We start from the raw sequence: 19,260 nt of genomic DNA, 5'->3' as shown, positions 1-19,260 counted from the left end.
GCGATTGGATTTAAATTGACCAGCTCCAGCGATGGGATGTGAACCCATGTCCCCACAGCATTAGCCTGGCCCCCCTGTTGTGTCTCTTTGGAACTCTGGAAGATGTAAGCTGATTCTGTCAGAGGTAAACTGACCCGATTTACTGAGATTGTGTAGACTGGGAAGCCATTTGGGTCATTGTGGATCCTATAGAAGGGGAAGAGCTTAGGCTCATTGGGATTTAATAGAATGGGAGTACTAGCTTTCCTCTCTGTTATTCTATACAATGAGATCTAGTTTGATCCATTTGGATTCAGTGCACTAAAACCTAGTGTGATTTGTTGACAGTCTATTCCATTACAACTGCTTTGGATCATTGTCACTCAATGGTATGGCCACTAGCTTCCTGTACTGGACCTAAGAACTGTTAACTAATTTGGGCATTGGGGTGCGAAAGAATATTAACTGTTTTTCTTTATTAGAGTTAGATAGAATCACAGAATCACACAGTGCAGAAGAGGCCCTTCGGCCCATCGAGTCTGCACCGACACGTGAGAAGCACCTGACCTACCTACCTAACCCCATTTACCAGCACTTGGCCCATAGCCTTGAATGTTATGATGTGCCAAGTGCTCATCCAGGTACTTTTTAAAGGATGTGAGGCAACTCACCTCCACCACCCTCCCAGGCAGCGCATTCCAGACCCTCACCACCCTCTGGGTAAAAAAGTTTTTCCTCACATCCCCCCTAAACCTCCTGCCCCTCACCTTGAACTTATGTCCCCTTGTGACTGACCCTTCAACTAAGGGGAACAGCTGCTCCCTATCCACCCTGTCCATGCCCCTCATAATCTTGTACACCTCGATCAGGTCGGCCCTCAGTCTTCTCTGCTCCAACGAAAACAACCCAAGTCTATCCAACCTCTCTTCATAACTTAAATGTTTCATCCCAGACAACATCCTGGTGAATCTCCTCTGCACCCCCTCCAGTGCAATCACATCCTTCCTATAATGTGGTGACCAGAACTGCACACAGTACTCCAGCTGTGGCCTCACCAAGGTTCTATACAACTCCAACATGACCTCCCTACTTTTGTAATCTATGCCTCGATTGATAAAGGCAAGTGTCCCATCTGCCTTTTTCACCACCCCACTAACATGCCCCTCCGCCTTCAGAGATCTATGGACACACACGCCCAAGTCCCTTTGTTCCTCAGAACTTCCTAGTGTCATGCCGTTCATTGAGTACTTCCTTGTCAAATTACTCCTTCCAAAGTGTATCACCTCACACTTTTCAGGGTTAAATTCCATCTGCCACTTCTCTGCCCATTTGACCATCCCGTCTATATCTTCCTGTAGCCCAAGACACTCAACCTCACTGTTAACCACCCGGCCAATCTTTGTGTCATCTGCAAACTTACTAATCCTACCCCCCCAACATAGTAACCTATGGTAATTATTTTCCTTGATTGGCAGCCTATCGAGCTGTAACAATTTTAACGTATTGTGATTCCATGGAATGTCGAATGGCTTGATCAGATTTATATTCTGCGGGCTCGAACCTGGTTTGGCTCCCTTTGCATTCTGGATGGTGGCTAGTTTGACCTGTTGGGATTCTGCCAGTTGAGTGGGATCAGAAAGAAGCCGTTCAACTCCTCAATCCAGCTAGCACATGCCCACTCAGTCACGATTGCCTACTCCCATCTGCCCACCTTGGTTTAATACCTCCTACTCAACTTCCAGTTCCCACTCAGCCTCGATGACTGTTTGAGGGAGAGACTTCCAAATGTCTGCTACCTGTTTATGTGGGGAGGTCCAACGGAACATCATCCCTTATATGGCCCAGCCCTTCTTTGGAAGATTGTGATACTCTGTTGGCTCGCTGAGAATTGGCTCATCCCAGTTGGACTCAAGAGTGAGAATGAGTTTTGTCCATCTTTGGTATTATGTGCCAGGCTTAACTCAGCCCAGAATATCCAGGGGCACTAACCAAACAATTACAGACATGCAGCACACATCAGCCGCACTCACAGTCGGTGAAACATCATATAAATGATGATACTCTTCATGCAAACAATATTACTGAGATAATGTATACCCTTTAACAGCCGGAACACTCAGCCTGGGAGTGATAGCTCGATTGCACAAATAATACTCAGAGCTCCAGCAAGATTCAGAACACACCAGTGTTAACCGGTTCAGTCCCAAAATGAAATCAAAGATGACATTTCCAGACATCGATCTGAACAAACTAGATCTCACGGTGCTGGTGTTGAGTTACTGGTTAGTAAATGGACTCTGTAGCTTCCCTTCGAGCAAGGCCCTCATGTACAGTATCACCGGCTTGACGCTTGTTCCCTTATCCCTGGGCCTGTTTTAAACAGCCCCTGATGCACCAGATGTTGACTTTAACTGATTGGTGTGTACAATGGGTATTCAGGCGTCCTGGCCTTGATGGATCATGGAGAGGTTGGACATGGAGAATAAGCATTTTGGAACAAAGCAGGAACAGGAGGAGGGCACTTCATCCCTTCAGCCTGTTCTGCCATTCAATGAGACCATGGCCGACCTGTGACCCTGCCTTTCCCTTGTGTCTATGAATGCCCTTGGTGGTTCGCAGTGATCGATCAATCTCAGAATTAAAATGAACAATAGATCGAGCATCAATTGTCACTCGTGGAAGGGGATTCCAAACTTTTATTACTCTTTGCGTGTAGAAGTGTATCCTACTCTCACCCCTGAAAGGCCTCTTTTTAAAAAAAAATTACTTATTCTTCCATGGGACGTGGGTGTCACTGGCAAGGCCAGCGATTTATACTCACCGGGGGCAGGTAAGAGTCAGCCACATTGCTGTGGGTCTGGAGTCACATGTAGGTCAGACCGGGTAAGGACAGCAGATTTCCCTCCCTGAAGGGCAATAGTGACCCAGAGGGGTTTTTACAACAATCAATGATAGTTTCCTGGTCACCTTTACTGAGATGAGCTTTATATTCCAGATTTATTAATTGTGTGTATGAGTGAGTATGTATGCGCATTTGAGTGACTCTACGTGTGTGTGTGTGTGATTTTGTGTGTATGTGCTTGTGTGATTGAGTGAGTGTGTGTGTGTGTTAATGTATGAGCGTGTATGTATATAAGAATGTGTGAGTTTGTGAGCGTATGTGTGTGTGTGTTAGTGTGGGTGTGTGAGAGTGTGTGGGCATGTGAGTGTGTATGAACATATGTGTAAGCATGTGCTTGTTTGTGTGTGTGTGTCTATATGTGTGTGTGTGTGTGCTAGTGTGAGAGTGTGTCTGTGTATGTTTCTGTTTGTGTGTGTGTGTGTGTGTGTGTTTGCTGGGACCTCGACTATTTACAGTCTGTATCAATGCTGCGGATGAAGGGACTGAAGGGATGGTTGGTAAATTTGCTGGTGACAGGCAGGTTGGAAGGTAAGCTGTGAAGAGGAGGTACGGAGTAATTTTTAGACTCTTACCCCTGGTCTTGGACTCCTGAACCAGCAGAACTAGTTTTCTCTCTCCTCCCTTTCAGTCCATTAATATCTTAAAATCTACGATCAAGTCACCCATTAGTCGTCTAAATTGCTGGGAATACAACCCTGGTTTGTGTAATCTCTCATAACGTAACTCCTGGAGTGCAGGTATCAGTCTGGTGAATCTACACTGCACTCCCTGTCCAGCCTATATCCCATTTCTGAGGTGTGGGGCCCAAGCTGCTCAGATTAACTCCAGGTGTTGAATAACCAGGGCTTTGTGTAGCTCGAGTATGACTTACCCCTCCCCGTGTCTAAATACAAAGGCCTGAATTCCATTCATCTTTCTCCCTTGTTTCCTGTACCTGTTCTTGACATTTTACTGACCACTGCACTAAGTCTCTGAGGGACCTTCACTGCTCCGAGCCCCTTTCGCCATTTCGATAGGGCCCTGTTCTCTCATTCTTCTGTCCAAAGTGGATACTCTCTCGTAGTTTCATCTATTAATACCTGTTTGTGACATTATGCTGTGGCCCTCTCTGCTGTCTATCAGCAAGCTTGGGTATATGGACTTCTCTGTCCCAATAATTGAGCTGTTCATGAATGCAGTGCGGAGTTAAGGGCCCCATTGTCAATGTCTTATTAATCACACTGTAAAAAAACCAGCGCCAAACGCTTTGCAAAACACTAATTGCATTGTTAAATGGGTCTATCCCCATGGCTCTGCAAGTCTATTTCCCTCAAGTGACCATCCAGTTTTCTTCTGAAATTGTACATTGTCACTGCTTCCAAACTCTGCCGTAGGCCCACGACTCCCAGGTCAATAACCACTCGCTTTGTAAAAAAATTTCCTCCTCACGTTCCTTCCCCACCCCCCAACCCCCAACCCACCCCCCACCCCACCACCCAACCCACTCCACCCACCCCACCCCCCACTCCACCCCTCAACCCACCCCACCCCCCACTCCACCCCCCACCCCCCACTCCACCCCCCACCCCCCACCCCCCAACCCACCCCACCCCCCCAACGCACCCCCCACCCCACCCGCCACTCCACCCCCCAGCCCACCCCCACCCCCAACCCACTCCACCCCACCCCCCAACGCACCCCCCATCCCCCACTCCACCTTCCAACCCACCCCACCACCCACCCCCCAACCCCCACCCCACCCCCCACTCCATCCCGCACCCCCCACTCCACCCCCAACCCACCCCACCCACCCCCAACCCACCCCCAACCCACCCCACCCGACCCCACCCCGCACTCCACCCCTCAACCCACCCCCCACCCCACCCCACTTCACCCCCCACTCCACCCAACCACCCCACTCCCACCCCACCCCAACCACCCCACCCCCACCCCACCCCCAACCACCGTACCCCCCACCCCACCCCCCACTCCACCCCCCACTCCACCCCTCCCCCCCACTCCACCCCCCACTCCACCCCCACCCCCCCCCCCCCCCCACCCCCTCGATCTCCTCTGCTCCAGGGAGAGACTGAACTGGACCAGCCATATAAATACTGCTGCTATTGGTCTACCTATAAATGGGGACCATTTCCGTGACTGGTGGGGTGTATTCCTACCCGCCTAGGGCCACATTTTGATTTGAGTTTGCAAAGTTTCCTTTGCGATTTTGCTTCTTGTTGCACAGACCACCCCTTTTTAAAGGGTCCATTTGGTCTTTTTGTTGATTGGCTCATTTGTTTAGTTATTTGTTCATTTGATTATTCCAAAAGTGTATAAATGGGGACAGCTGGGACACTGTGCGGGGTGGGGGAGGAACCGGTAGAGTCTGTGGCGGGGATTTTCCGGTCCCATCATGGGTGGGACCCACAGCGGGCAGGACCCATCGGGGGCTGGACCTACCACAGGCGAGACCCAACATGGGTGAGGTGGTGCCCTAGCCAGAAGTCCATTGACTTGCGGTGGGACTGGGAGCTCCTGGCACCAGACAGGTATGAAAATCTCGCCCTGTGACTTTACTTTGGTGCCTTGGAACCAAACCTATTTGAACATGCAGGCTGGCTTCAGTCCTGCTCTCCCTCAACGTACAATTATTGGAACTAACGCCCGTCAGTCACATGCTGCCAATTCGATTATCTGCCCATTATCCCTACTCCATTGCCTGTCGCTTGGACAGTTTTCTAACCAGGTCAGTAATTTGCCTCCTATTCCATAAGCTTCGACTTTATTTAATGGTCTCTTATGAGGTACTTTATCAAATGCCTTCTGGAAGTCCATGTAAATAACATCCATAGACATTCCCCCCTTGTCCGCTATCAAGTGTGACCATCCCTTTAGCAATTCACCAAGTGGTGGAAAGACTCAGCAGGTCTGGTAGAATCTGTGGAGAGAGAAACAGAGTTAATGTTTCAAGTCTGTATGACTCTTCATCGGAGGAAGATCTACCATATACAGGCTGATAATCAAACTGCTTGGCCATGTTATAAAAGAATCTTTGATTGTTGTTTGAGGAGAGGTTGGGTTGACTGGGCCTGGATTCACTGGAGTTGAGAAGAGCGAGAGGGGATTTCATTGAAACGTTTAAAATTCTGACAGGGCTGGATAGACTGGATGCAGGGATGATATTTCCTCTGGATGGGGGGAGGGGTCTAGAACAAGGGGTCACAGTCTCAGGATACGGGGTAGGCCATTTAGTACTGAAATGAGGAGAAACTTCTTGACTAGGGTGGTGAAGCTGTGGGATTCTCTATTACAGAGGCTGTGGAGGCCAAGCCACTGAATATATTCAAAAAGGAAATAAATTTCTAGACTCGAAAGGCATCAAGGGGTATAGGGAGAGAGCAGGGGTATGGCGCAGAGAGAGCGGGAGTACTGCACGGAGAGAGCGGGAGTATGGCACGGAGAGAGTTGGAGTACAGCGCGGAGAGAGCGGGAGTACGGCGGGGAGAGAGCGGGAGTACTGCACGGAGAGAGTTGGAGTATGGCGCAGAGAGAGCGGGAATACGGCGGGGAGAGAGCGGGAGTGCGGCGGGGAGAGAGCGGGCGTGCGGTGGGGAGAGAGCGGGAGTGCGGCAGGGAGAGAGCGGGAGTGCGGCGGGGAGAGAGCGGGAGTGCGGCGGGGAGAGAGCGGGAGTGCGGCGGGGAGAGAGCGGGAGTGCGGCGGGGAGAGAGCGGGAGTGCGGCGGGGAGAGAGGGGGAGTGCGGCGGGGAGAGAGCGGGAGTACGGCGGGGAGAGAGTGGGAGTACGGCGCGGAGAGAGTGGGAGTACGGCGCGGAGAGAGCGGGAGTACGGCGCAGAGAGAGTGGGAGTACGGCGCAGAGAGAGGGAGTACGGCGCGGAGAGAGCAAGAGTGCGGTGTGGAGAGAGCGGGAGTACGGTGTGGAGAGAGCAAGAGTACGGCGTGGAGAGAGCAAGAGTGTGGTGTGGAGAGAGCGGGAGTATGGTGTGGAGAGAGCAAGCGTACGGCGTGGAGAGAGCGGGAGGACGGCGCGGAGAGAGCGAGAGTGCGGCGTGGAGAGAGCGAGAGTGCGGCGCGGAGAGAGCGGGAGTGCGGCGGGGAGAGAGCGGGAGTGCGGCGGGGAGAGAGCGGGAGTGCGGTGGGGAGAGAGCGGGAGTATGGTGTGGAGAGAGCAAGAGTGCGGTGTGGAGAGAGCGGGAGTACGGCACGGAGAGAGCAAGAATGCGGCGCGGAGAGAGCGGGATTACGGCGGGGAGAGAGCGGGAGTACGGCGGGGAGAGAGCGGGAGTACGGCGGGGAGAGAGCGGGAGTATGGCGGGGAGAGAGCGGGAGTACAGCGCAGAGAGAGTGGGAGTACGGCGCGGAGAGAGCAGGAGTACGGCGCGGAGAGAGCGGGGGTGCGGCGGGGAGAGAGCGGGAGTACGGCGGGGAGAGAGCAGGAGTACAGCGCGGAGAGAGCGGGAGTACGGCGCGGAGAGAGCAAGAGTGCGGTGTGGAGAGAGCGGGAGTACGGCGCGAAGAGAGCAAGAGTGCGGTGTGGAGAGAGCGGGAGTACGGCGGGGAGAGAGCGGGAGTGCGGCGGGGAGAGAGCAGGAGTACAGCGCGGAGAGAGCGGGAGTACGGCGCAGAGAGAGTGGGAGTGCGGCGGGGAGAGAGCGGGAGTGCGGTGGGGAGAGAGCGGGAGTACGGCGCGAAGAGAGCAAGAGTGCGGTGTGGAGAGAGCGGGAGTATGGTGTGGAGAGAGCAAAAGTGCGGTGTGGAGAGAGCGGGAGTATGGTGTGGAGAGAGCAAGAGTGCGGTGTGGAGAGAGCGGGAGTACGGCGTGGAGAGAGCGGGAGTACGGCGCGGAGAGAGCAAGAGTGCGGTGTGGAGAGAGCGAGAGTGTGGCGTGGAGAGAGCGAGAGTGCGGCGCGGAGAGAGTGAGAGTGCGGTGTGGAGAGAGCGGGGGTACGGCGCAGAGAGAGCAAGAGTGCGGTGTGGAGAGAGCGGGAGTACGGCGCGAAGAGAGCAAGAGTGCGGTGTGGAGAGAGCGGGAGTATGGTGTGGAGAGAGCAAGAGTGCGGTGTGGAGAGAGCGGGAGTACGGCGTGGAGAGAGCGGGAGTACGGCGCGGAGAGAGCAAGAGTGTGGTGTGGAGAGAGCAGGAGTGCGGTGTGGAGAGAGCGAGAGTGCGGCGCGGAGAGAGCGAGAGTGCGATGTGGAGAGAGTGAGAGTGTGGCGTGGAGAGAGCGAGAGTGCGGTGTGGAGAGAGCGGGAGTACGGCGCGGAGAGAGCAAGAGTGCGGTGTGGAGAGAGCGAGAGTGTGGCGTGGAGAGAGCGGGAGTGCGGTGTGGAGAGAGTGAGAGTGCGATGTGGAGAGAGCGAGAGTGCGGCGCGGAGAGAGCGGGAGTGCGATGTGGAGAGAGTGAGAGTGTGGCGTGGAGAGAGCGGGAGTGCGGTGTGGAGAGAGCGGGAGTACGGCGGGGAGAGAGCAGGAGTGCGGCGGGGAGAGAGCGGGAGTGTGGCGTGGAGAGAGCCAGAGTGCGATGTGGAGAGAGTGAGAGTGTGGCGTGGAGAGAGCGGGAGTGTGGTGTGGAGAGAGTGAGAGTGTGGCGTGGAGAGAGCGGGAGTGCAGTGTTGAGATAGAGGCTCAGCCATGATCATGATGAACGGCGGAGCAGGCTCGAAGGGCTGAATGGCCTCCTCCTGCCCCTAGCTTCTGTCTTCTGTGGCCATCAAGTCCTGGAGTTGAACCCTAGAGATTGTGGCCCAGAGGTAGGGACAGGAGCACTGTGTGACAAGACCTTATCCTGAACTGTAGGCCCGAGTGACTTCCGCACAGGGGAGGCTGGGCTAATGAATCTCTGATTCGCTGCTCTCCCGTCTTGTCGCCTCCCCTAAGCGACGCGTCCGACTTGGCAGCTCGGTGGAGGCTGCGGTGTGGGCCGGGCCGGGCCGGGCCGGGATGGGGGGAAAGAAGGGGGCCTGAGGCCTGAGGCCTGAGGCCTGAGCAAAGGCCAGACGATGTTATCCGGTCAGTCTGACTGGGGAGGTCCGAACGCCCGGAGTCAGGCCAGGGGTGTGGGGGTGGGGGTGGGGGTGTGTGTGGGGGTGTGTGTGGGGGTGTGGGTGGGTGTGTGTGTGGGGGTGTGGGGGTGTGTGTGGGGGTGGGGGTGTGGGTGGGGGTGTGTGTGGGGGTGTGGGGCTGTGTGTGGGGGTGGGGGTGTGTGTGGGTGTGTGTGTGGGGGTGTGGGGGTGGGGGTGTGGGTGTGTGTGTGGGGGTGTGGGGGTGTGTGTGGGGGTGGGTGTGGGGGTGTGTGTGGGGGTGGGGGTGTGTGTGGGGGTGGCGGTGTGTGTGGGGGTGTGTGTGGGGGTGTGTGTGGGGGTGGGGGTGGGGGTGTGTGTGGGGGTGGGGGTGGGGGTGTGTGTGGGGGTAGGGGTGTGTGTGGGGGTGTGTGTGGGGGTGGGGGTGTGTGTGGGGGTGTGTGTGTGGGGGTGGGGGTGTGGGTGGGGGTGTGTGTGGGGGTGGGGGTGGGGGTGTGTGTGGGGGTGGGGGTGTGTGTGGGGGTGTGTGTGGCGGTGTGGGGGTGGGGGTGTGGGTGTGTGTGGGGGTGTGTGTGGGGGTGTGTGTGGGGGGTGGGGGTGTGTGTGGGGGTGTGTGTGGGGGTGTGTGGGGGGGGTGGGGGTGTGGGTGGGGGTGTGTGTGGGGGTGGGGGTGTGGGTGGGGGTGTGTGTGGGGGTGTGGGGGTGTGTGTGGGGGTGTGTGTGTGGGGGTGGGGGGGTGTGGGGGGGGGTGTGTGGGTGAGTGGGGGTGTGGGGGGGGGTGGGGGGTGGGTGGGGGGGGGGTGGGGGTGTGTGTGTGGGGGGGTGTGTGTGGGGGGGTGTGTGGGGGTGTGTGTGGGGGTGTGTGTGTGGGGGTGTGTGGGGGTGTGGGTGTGTGGGGGTGTGTGTGGGGGCGTGTGTGTGTGTGGGGGTGTGTGTGTGGGGGTGGGGGGGTGTGTGTGGGGGTGGGGGGGTGTGTGTGGGGGTGTGTGTGTGGGGGGGTGTGGGTGTGTGGGGGTGTGTGTGTGGGGATGTGGGTGTGTGTGTGTGGGGGTGGGGGTGTGTGTGGGGGTGGGGGTGTGGGGGTGGGGGTGTGGGGGTGTGTGTGTGGGGGTGGGGGTGTGGGGGTGTGTGTGGGGGTGTGGGTGTGGGTGTGATGGGGTGTGGGGGTGTGTGTGGGGGTGGGGGTGTGGGTGTGGGGGTGTGTGTGTGGATGTGTGTGGGGGTGGGGGTGGGGGTGTGGGGGTGTGTGTGTGGGGGTGTGGGGGTGGGGGTGTGTGTGAGGGTGGGGGGTGTGTGTGGGGGTGTGTGTGGGGGTGGGGTGGTGTGTGGGGGGTGTGGGGTGGGTGTGTGGGGGTGTGGGGTGTGTGTGTGGGTGGGGGTGTGGGGTGGGGTGTGTGTGTGTGGTGTGTGGGGGTGGGGTGTGGGGGGGGGGTGTGGGGGGGTTGTGGTGTGGGGGTGTGGGGTGTGGGTGTGTGTGTGGGGGTGTGTGTGGGGGTGTGTGTGGGGTGGGGGTGGGTGTGTGGGGGTGGGGGTGGGGTGGGGGTGTGTGTGGGGTGTGGGGGGTGGTGGGGGTGTGTGTGGGGGTGGGTGTGGGTGTGGGGTGGGGGTGTGGGTGGGGGTGTGTGTGGGGGTGTGGGGGTGTGTGTGGGGGTGGGGGTGTGGGTGGGTGTTGTGTGGGGGTGTGGGGTGTGGGTGTGGGTGTGTGGGGGTGGGGGGTGGTGTGTGTGGTGGGGTGGGGTGTGGGTGGGGGTGTGTGTGGGGGTGTGGGGGTGTGGGTGGGGGTGAGGGTGTGATGGGGTGTGGGGGTGTGGGTGTGTGTGGGGGTGTGTGTGGGGGTGTGGGGGTGTGTGTGGGGGTGTGGGTGTGATGGGGTGTGGGGGTGTGGGTGTGTGTGGGGGTGTGTGTGGGGGTGTGGGGGTGTGTGTGGGGGTGTGGGGGTGGGGGTGTGGGTGTGGGGGTGTGGGTGTGTGTGTGGGGGTGGGGGTGTGGGTGTGTGGGGGGGTGGGGGTGTGGGTGTGCGTGTGGGTGTGATGGGGGTGGGTGTGGGGGTGTGTGTGGGGGTGGGTGTGGGGGTGTGGGTGGGGGTGTGGGGGTGGGTGTGGGTGTGATGGGGTGTGGGGGTGTGGGGGTGTGTGTGGGGGTGTGGGTGTGGGGGTGTGTGTGGGAGTGTGGGTGGGGGTGTGTGTGGGGGTGTGGGTGTGGGTGTGTGGGTGGGGGTGTGTGTGGGGGTGTGGGTGTGGGTGTGATGGGGGTGGGTGTGGGGGTGTGTGTGGGGGTGGGTGTGGGGGTGATGGGGTTGAGTGTGGGGGTGGGTGTGGGGGTGTGGGTGGGGGTGTGGGGGTGGGTGTGGGGGTGATGGGGGTGTGTGTGGGGGTGGGGGTGGGGGTGATGGGGTTTCGGACGGTGTGGTGACGCAGCCTCTAACCGGCGTTGTGTGTTTGTTGTGCCGCAGTACGGGAGGTCTGACAGTTACCGTGTGGCCACCACACAGGGAGACAAGGATGACAAGATCTCGCCGAAAAAGGGCAAGGCCCCGAAACGGGACATGGACGATCTGAAGAAGGAAGTCGCTCTGGTGAGTAGTGTCCGGCTAACGGAGCAGGGCCCCGGGGAGGTGGGGGTTGGTGGTGGGGGGGGGTGAGGTGGGGGTTGGGGATTGGGGGGTGGGGGTGGGGGGGGTGAGGTGGGGGTTGGGGGTTGGGGGTGGGGAGGGTGAGGTGGGGGGTTTGGGGGGGTGGTGAGGTGGGGGTGGGGGGGCGGTGAGGTGTGGGTGGGAGTGGCCAGCTCTGCAATGTCGGAAATGGGGCAGGAAATAGACGCACAGCAAGAGGCCAATGAGCAGGTGGTTTGTTGGTTGAGGGTTAAAGGTTACTCCCAGGACACAGAGCAGCTCCTGCTCCTGGTCTCATTCCATTAGGGAGCAGGAAATCCTACACAGTCACCTGAGAGGGCAGGCAGGGGCTTAGTTTAACATCATGTACTAAAGACGGCACCTCCAACAGGGCAGCACTCCCTCAGTACTGACCCTCTGACAGTGCGGCACTCCCTCAGTACTGACCCTCTGACAGTGCGGCACTCCCTCAGTACTGACCCTCTGACAGTGCAGCACTCCTTCAGTACTGACCCTCTGACAGTGCGGCACTCCCTCAGTACTGACCCTCTGACAGTGCGGCACTCCCTCAGTACTGACCCTCTGACAGTGCGGCACTCCCTCAGTACTGACCCTCTGACAGTGCAGCACTCCTTCAGTACTGACCCTCTGACAGTGCGGCACTCCCTCAGTACTGACCCCCTGACAGTGCAGCACTCCCTCAGTACTGACCCTCCGAGTTCCCTTGTTGTTATTACTCTCCCACCTATTGAACCGTAACCTGAGGCCAGGCGTTGAACTGCGAATTATTCTCCTGGCCCTGTTCCACAATTTGCAAATCCCTCACCTGGCCCCGATTCATGTGGCCGCCCGATCATTCCTCTGTCACCAAACTGGGATTGAACACAGGTCTTTCCGTGGGACAGAATGCCATGTGCTGTTTTGCACCAAATTGTGCTCTGAAGACACTCGAGAAAGTCAAAGGCACTTCTATGACGTTGGCATCAATCATCCCAGATTGATGCAGCGTAATCCAGTCACACCCTGGGATTTATTGCAGTTCCCTGCAGCGAGTAGGTATATTTAGCCTGAGAGCTGCCTGTGTGCATTGAACTGCCCTCTTCAGCCTGAAGCAGCACTTGCGAAACGTGGTCTGAATTCTCTGACACGTTGAGAAGGCCCACAGTAACACAACATCCTCCTACCCATCCGACTCAGACACACATCATTCTCTTACCGATAGACGCCTGGTTCATTCACCCCTGCTGGAGCGAATGAAGGGGCAGAACAATGGAAATGATATGAGGCCGAGAGTTTTACTTTAAGGCTGGAGCCCTTCAGAGTTTGAAGTGTTTTACTCTATGTACCTGTCCTGGGAGTGTTTGATGGGGACAGTGTAGAGGGAGCTTTACTCTGTATCTAACCCCGTGCTGTACCTGTCCTGGGAGTGTTTGATGGGGACAGTGTAGAGGGAGCTTTACTCTGTATCTAAACCCGTGCTGTACCTGTCCTGGGAGTGTTTGATGGGGACAGTGTAGAGGGAGCTTTACTCTGTATCTAAACCCGTGCTGTACCTGTCCTGGGAGTGTTTGATGGGGACAGTGTAGAGGGAGATTTACTCTGTATCTAACCCTGTGCTGTACCTGTCCTGGGAGTGTTTGATGGGGACAGTGTAGAGGGAGCTTTACTCTGTATCTAACCCCGTGCTGTACCTGTCCTGGGAGTGTTTGATGGGGACAGTGTAGAGGGAGCTTTACCCTGTATCTAACCCCGTGCTGTACCTGTCCTGGGAGTGTTTGATGGGGACAGTGTAGAGGGAGCTTTACCCTGTATCTAACCCCGTGCTTATGGGGACAGTAAGTGCCTGAAATGTTTCTGTTCCAGTCCCAGAATGAGCACAATTGCATTAATAGAGAATCTCTGCCCAGTTTCTCAGTAGCTGCCTACGTAGGGAACAAGCAGTTGTTTGGTTCAGAAAGCAATCAGTGCCTTTGCGTGACTAATAATCCGCTTCCGATGCAAACCCTGATTGAACCTTTCTGAGCAATAATTCCTGATTTCCCTCTGGCCTTATTAAGCATTTCACTGAGCACCTGCTAGCATCCTCTCATTCGAAGGCAGACAGCCAGTGTCCACGCGCAATGTGTTTTTCCTGATTGACTCACTGTCCTGCCCCCTCCCCACTCAAAACCGTGGGAATCCTGCGGAGAGTAACTCACCTCCTGACTCCCCAAAGCCTGTCCACCATTACAAGGCACAAGTCAGGAGTGTGATGGAATACTCCCCACTTGCCTGGACGAGTGCAGCTCCAACAACACTCAAGAAGCTCGACACCATCCAGGACAAAGCAGCCCCGCTTGATTGGCACCCCATCCACAAACATTCACTCCCTCCACCACCGACGCACAGTAGCAGCAGTGTGTGTACCATCTACAAGATGCACTGCAGGAACTCACCAAGGCTCCTTAGACAGCACCTTCCAAACCCACGACCACTACCATCTAGAAGGACAAGGGCAGCAGACACATGGGAACGCCAGCACCTGGAAGTTCCCCTCCAAGTCACTCACCATCCTGACTCGGAAATATATCGGCCGTACCTTCACTATCACTGGGTCAAAATCCTGGAACTCCCTCCCTAACAGCACTGTGGGTGTACCTACACCACAGGGACAAAATCCTGGAACTCCCTCCCTAACAGCGCCGTGGGTGTACCTACACCACAGGGACAAAATCCTGGAACTCCCTCCCTAACAGCACTGTGGATGTACCTACACCACACAGACAAAATCCTGGAACTCCCTCCCTAACAGCACTGTGGATGTACCTACACCACACAGACAAAATCCTGGAACTCCCGCCCTAACAGCACTGTGGGTGTACCTACACCACACGGACAAAATCCTGGAACTCCCTCCCTAACAGCACTGTGGATGTACCTACACCACAGGGAGAAAATCCAGGAACTCCCTACCTAACAACATTGTGGATGTACCTACACCACAGGGACAAAATCCTGGAACTCCCTCCCTAACAGCACTGTGGGTGTACCTACACCACACGGACAAAATCCTGGAACTCCCTCCCTAACAGCACTGTGGGTGTACCTACACCACAGGGACTGCAGCGGCTCAAGAAGGCAGCTCACCCCCACCTTCTAAAGGGGGAATTAGGGATGGGCAATAAATGCTGGGCCCAGTCAGCAATACTCCAAATTTCGGATTTACCCTGGATACATTGTCCGATGATAAAGTTCCTCCTCCTTAAAGTCACTTTTCAATCCTTCGATGGAATGGGTCCTCATGTTCTGCTGAGCTCATCGGGCAAGTAGATTGACAAACACCGGAGCAGGAGGAGGCCATTCAGCCCGTCAAGCCCCTGACAGGCCTGTTCTAGCCAGGCCACCCTTGGTGTTAAACTCAGAAGTCTCTGAGCCTGGACACTCGGTGATGGGGACAACAATCCCTGCAGATTCCGGAAACTATTCTGAATCAGGAGGCCCTTTACTCCCGGAGTGGATAGGGTGTAAGTTCTGGGATTTGGAGCAGGGTTGCCTGTGTCCGAGTATTCCATATCCCGCAGGAGTTCCGGCTCCTCCATGGACTCCTCCTGTCGCAGTTTGGAATAATCTGACCTTGGGTTCTCCTGGTCTTTCTCTGTCCACACAGACCGAGCACAAGATGTCAGTGGAGGAGGTGTGTCGCAAACACAATGCCGACTGTGTGCAGGTCAGTGACAGCCTCCTGTTATCCCCCTCCCCCTCCATCTGACCCTCACACTCCCCTCCCCCGCCCCCACCCCTCACCCACCCCCACCCCTCACCGTCCCCACCCCCACCCCTCCCCCTCCCCCACCCCCACCCCTCACCGCCCCACCCCCACCCCTCCCCCTCCCCACCCCCACCCCTCACCCTCCCCCACCCCCACCCCTCCCCCTCCCCCACCCCCACCCCTCACCGTCCCCACCCCCACCCCCATCCCTCAACCTCCCCCACCCCTCACCCACCCCCACCCCTCACCCACCCCACCCCCACCCCCACCCCTCCCCCTCCCCCACCCCTCACCCACCCCCACCCCTCACCCACCCCACCCCCACCCCCACCCCTCCCCCTCCCCCACCCCTCACCCACCCCCACCCCTCACCCACCCCACCCCCACCCCTCACCCACCCCACCCCCACCCCCACCCCTCCCCTCACCCACCCCACCCACCCCCACCCCTCACCCACCCCACCCCCACCCCACCCCCACCCCTCACCCACCCCTCACCGTCCCCACCCCCACCTCACCCCCACCCCACCCCCACCCCCATCCCTCAACCTCCCCTCCCCCTCACCCACCCCTCCCCTCCCCCAACCCCACCCCTCACCCACCCCCATCCCTCAACCTCCCCTCCCCCTCACCCACCCCTCCCCCTCCCCCAACCCCCACCCCTCACCGTCCCCACCCCCACCCCACCCCCACCCCCACCCCTCCCCCTCACCCACCCCCACCCCACCCCCATCCCCTCACCCACCCCACCCCCACCCCACCCCCACCCCTCACCCACCCCACCCCCACCCCTCACCCACCCCACCCCCCACCCCTCACCCACCCCTCACCGTCCCCACCCCCACCTCACCCCCACCCCTCACCCCACCCCACCCCACCCCCTCACCCACCTCCTCACCGTCCCCACCCCCACCTCACCCCCACCCCCTCACCCACCCCACCCCCACCCCCTCACCCACCCCTCACCCACCCCACCCCACCCCCACCCCTCACCCACCCCACCCCCACCCCCTCACCCACCCCTCACCGTCCCCACCCCCACCTCACCCCCACCCCACCCCCACCCCCATCCCTCAACCTCCCCTCCCCCTCACCCACCCCTCCCCCTCCCCAACCCCCACCCCTCACCCTCCCCACCCCCACCCCCTCCCCCTCACCCACCCCCACCCCACCCCCTCCCCTCACCCACCCCACCCCCACCCCTCACCCACCCCACCCCCACCCCACCCCCACCCCTCACCCACCCCACCCCCACCCCACCCCCACCCCTCACCCACCCCACCCCCACCCCTCACCCACCCCACCCCCCACCCCACCCCCACCCCACCCCCACCCCTCACCCACCCCACCCCCACCCCACCCCCACCCCTCACCCACCCCACCCCCACCCCTCACCCACTCCCTCACCCACCCCACCCCCACCCCTCACCCACCCCACCCCCACCCCACCCCCACCCCACCCCCACCCCTCACCCACCCCACCCCCACCCCACCCCCACCCCTCACCCACCCCTCACCGTCCCCACCACCACCCCTCACCCACCCCACCCCTCACCCACCCCCAGCCCACCCCCACCCCTCACCCACCCCTCACCGTCCCCACCCCCACCCCCACCCCTCACCCCCACCCCACCCCCACCCCTCACCCACCCCACCCCTCCCCCTCACCCACCCCACCCCCACCCCACCCCCACCCCTCACCCACCCCACCCCCACCCCACCCCCACCCCTCACCCACCCCACCCCCACCCCACCCCCACCCCTCACCCACCCCTCACCCACCCCACCCCCACCCCACCCCCACCCCACCCCCACCCCACCCCCACCCCTCACCCACCCCCACCCCCACCCCACCCCCACCCCTCACCCACCCCACCCCCACCCCACCCCCACCCCTCACCCACCCCTCACCCACCCCACCCCCACCCCTCACCCACCCCACCCCTCACCCACCCCTCATCTCCCCACCCCCCCACCCCCACCCCTCACCCACCCCTCACCCACCCACCCCCACCCCCCCACCCGCCACCCCTCACCACCCCCCCGCTCGCCACCCCCCACCCACCCCCCCTCACCCCACCCCCCCCCTCACCGACCCCACCCCTCGCCCCTCACCCAGCCCACCCCCCTCACCCTCACCCCACGCCATCACCCCCCACCCCACCCCCCACGCCCACCCCCCACCCCCCTCACCCACCCCCCCCCACCCCTCACCCCACCCCACCCCCACCCCACCCCCACCCCACCCCCACCCCTGCACCCACCCCCACCCACCCCACCCCCCCACCCCCCCCACCCCCCCCACCCCCCCCCCCCCCCCCCCCCCCCCCCCCCCCTCACCCCCCCCCCCCACCCCCCCCCTCCCCCCCCCCCCCCCCCCCCCCCCCCCCCCCCCCCCCCCCCCCCCCCCCACCCCCACCCCCCACCCCCTCCCCCCCACCCCCCCCCCCCCCCCCTCCCCCCCCCCCCCCTCCCCCTCACCCACCCCACCCCCACCCCACCCCCACCCCTCACCCACCCCACCCCCACCCCACCCCCACCCCTCACCCACCCCACCCCCACCCCACCCCCACCCCTCACCCACCCCACCCCCACCCCTCACCCACCCCTCACCCACCCCACACCCACCCCACCCCCACCCCACACCCACCCCACACCCACCCCACCCCCACCCCACCCCCACCCCTCACCCACCCCACCCCCACCCCCACCCCCACCCCTCACCCACCCCACCCCCACCCCTCACCCACCCCAACCCCCACCCCTCACCCACCCCTCACCCACCCCACCCCCACCCCACCCCCACCCCTCACCCACCCCACCCCCACCCCACCCCCACCCCTCACCCACCCCACCCCCACCCCACCCCCACCCCTCACCCACCCCACCCCCACCCCTCACCCACCCCACCCCCACCCCACCCCCACCCCCACCCCCACCCCTCACCCACCCCTCGCCCTCCCCCACCCCCACCCCTCACCCACCCCCACCCCTCACCCACCCCACCCCTCACCCACCCCACCCCCACCCCTCACCCACCCCTCCCCACCCCCACCCCTCACCCACCCCACCCCCACCCCTCACCCACCCCTCACCCACCCCTCACCGTCCCCACCCCTCACCCACCCCACCCCCACCCCTCACCCACCCCACCCCCACCCCTCACCCACCCCCACCCCTCACTCTCCCCTCCCCAACACCCTCCCTTCCCCCTCGCCCACACCCACCCCTCACCCTCCACTCGCCCTCACCCTCCCCTCGCCCTCACCCACCCCCACCCCTCACTCTCCCCTCCCCCACACCCTCCCTTCCCCCTCGCCCACACCCACCCCTCACCCTCCACTCGCCCTCACCCTCCCCTCGCCCTCACCCACCCCCACCCCTCACCCTCCCCTCCCCCTCACCCACCCCCACCCTCACCCTCCCCTCCCCCACACCCTCCCCTCCCCCTCACCCACCCCCACCCTTCACTCAACTCTCCCCCTCACCCACGCCCATCCCTCCCCCTCACACAACCTTCCTCCTCCATCCATCCCTCCTCCTCCCCTCCCACTCCACCCACCTCTCCCGCTCAATCCATCCCTCACCCTCCAGCCAAATGTCCCCTCACACAACCATCCCCCTCCATCAAACTCTCTTTTACATCTGACCCTCCAGCTGACCTTTCCCTCCATCCAACCCTACCACCCTCCATACAGCTCTCCCTCTGTCTAACCCTACCACCCTCCATACAGCTCTCCCTCTGTCTAACCCTACCACCCTCCATACAGCTCTCCCTCTGTCTAACCCTACCACCCTCCATACAGCTCTCCCTCTGTCTAACCCTACCACCCTCCATACAGCTCTCCCTCTGTCTGAACCTACCACCCTCCATACAGCTCTCCCTCTGTCTAACCCTACCACCCTCCATACAGCTCTCCCTCTGTCTAACCTACCTCACTACTACCCTCCATACAGCTCTCCCTCTGTCTAACCCTACCACCCTCCATACAGCTCTCCCTC

The 19,260-nt window shown here is 60.4% G+C and overlaps 1 protein-coding gene across 1 annotated transcript in view; it reads left to right on the top strand.

Annotated features, from left to right (window-relative positions):
- The window catches only part of LOC121274012 (sodium/potassium-transporting ATPase subunit alpha-3), a 225,470-nt gene that overhangs the window by 12,937 nt on the left and 193,273 nt on the right, over positions 1–19,260 (top strand). The window contains exons 2-3 of the mRNA XM_041181141.1: positions 11,353–11,475; positions 15,158–15,217. Of these exons, the coding sequence (XP_041037075.1) occupies positions 11,353–11,475; positions 15,158–15,217 (183 nt within the window). The remainder of the gene's footprint in view (positions 1–11,352; positions 11,476–15,157; positions 15,218–19,260) is intronic.

Source organism: Carcharodon carcharias (genome assembly GCF_017639515.1).
Source record: "Carcharodon carcharias isolate sCarCar2 chromosome 29 unlocalized genomic scaffold, sCarCar2.pri SUPER_29_unloc_19, whole genome shotgun sequence".
Lineage (NCBI taxonomy): Eukaryota > Metazoa > Chordata > Chondrichthyes > Lamniformes > Lamnidae > Carcharodon > Carcharodon carcharias.
The sequence above is the reverse complement of the archived record's forward strand: the minus strand, read 5'-3'. Positions and strand labels throughout refer to the sequence as shown.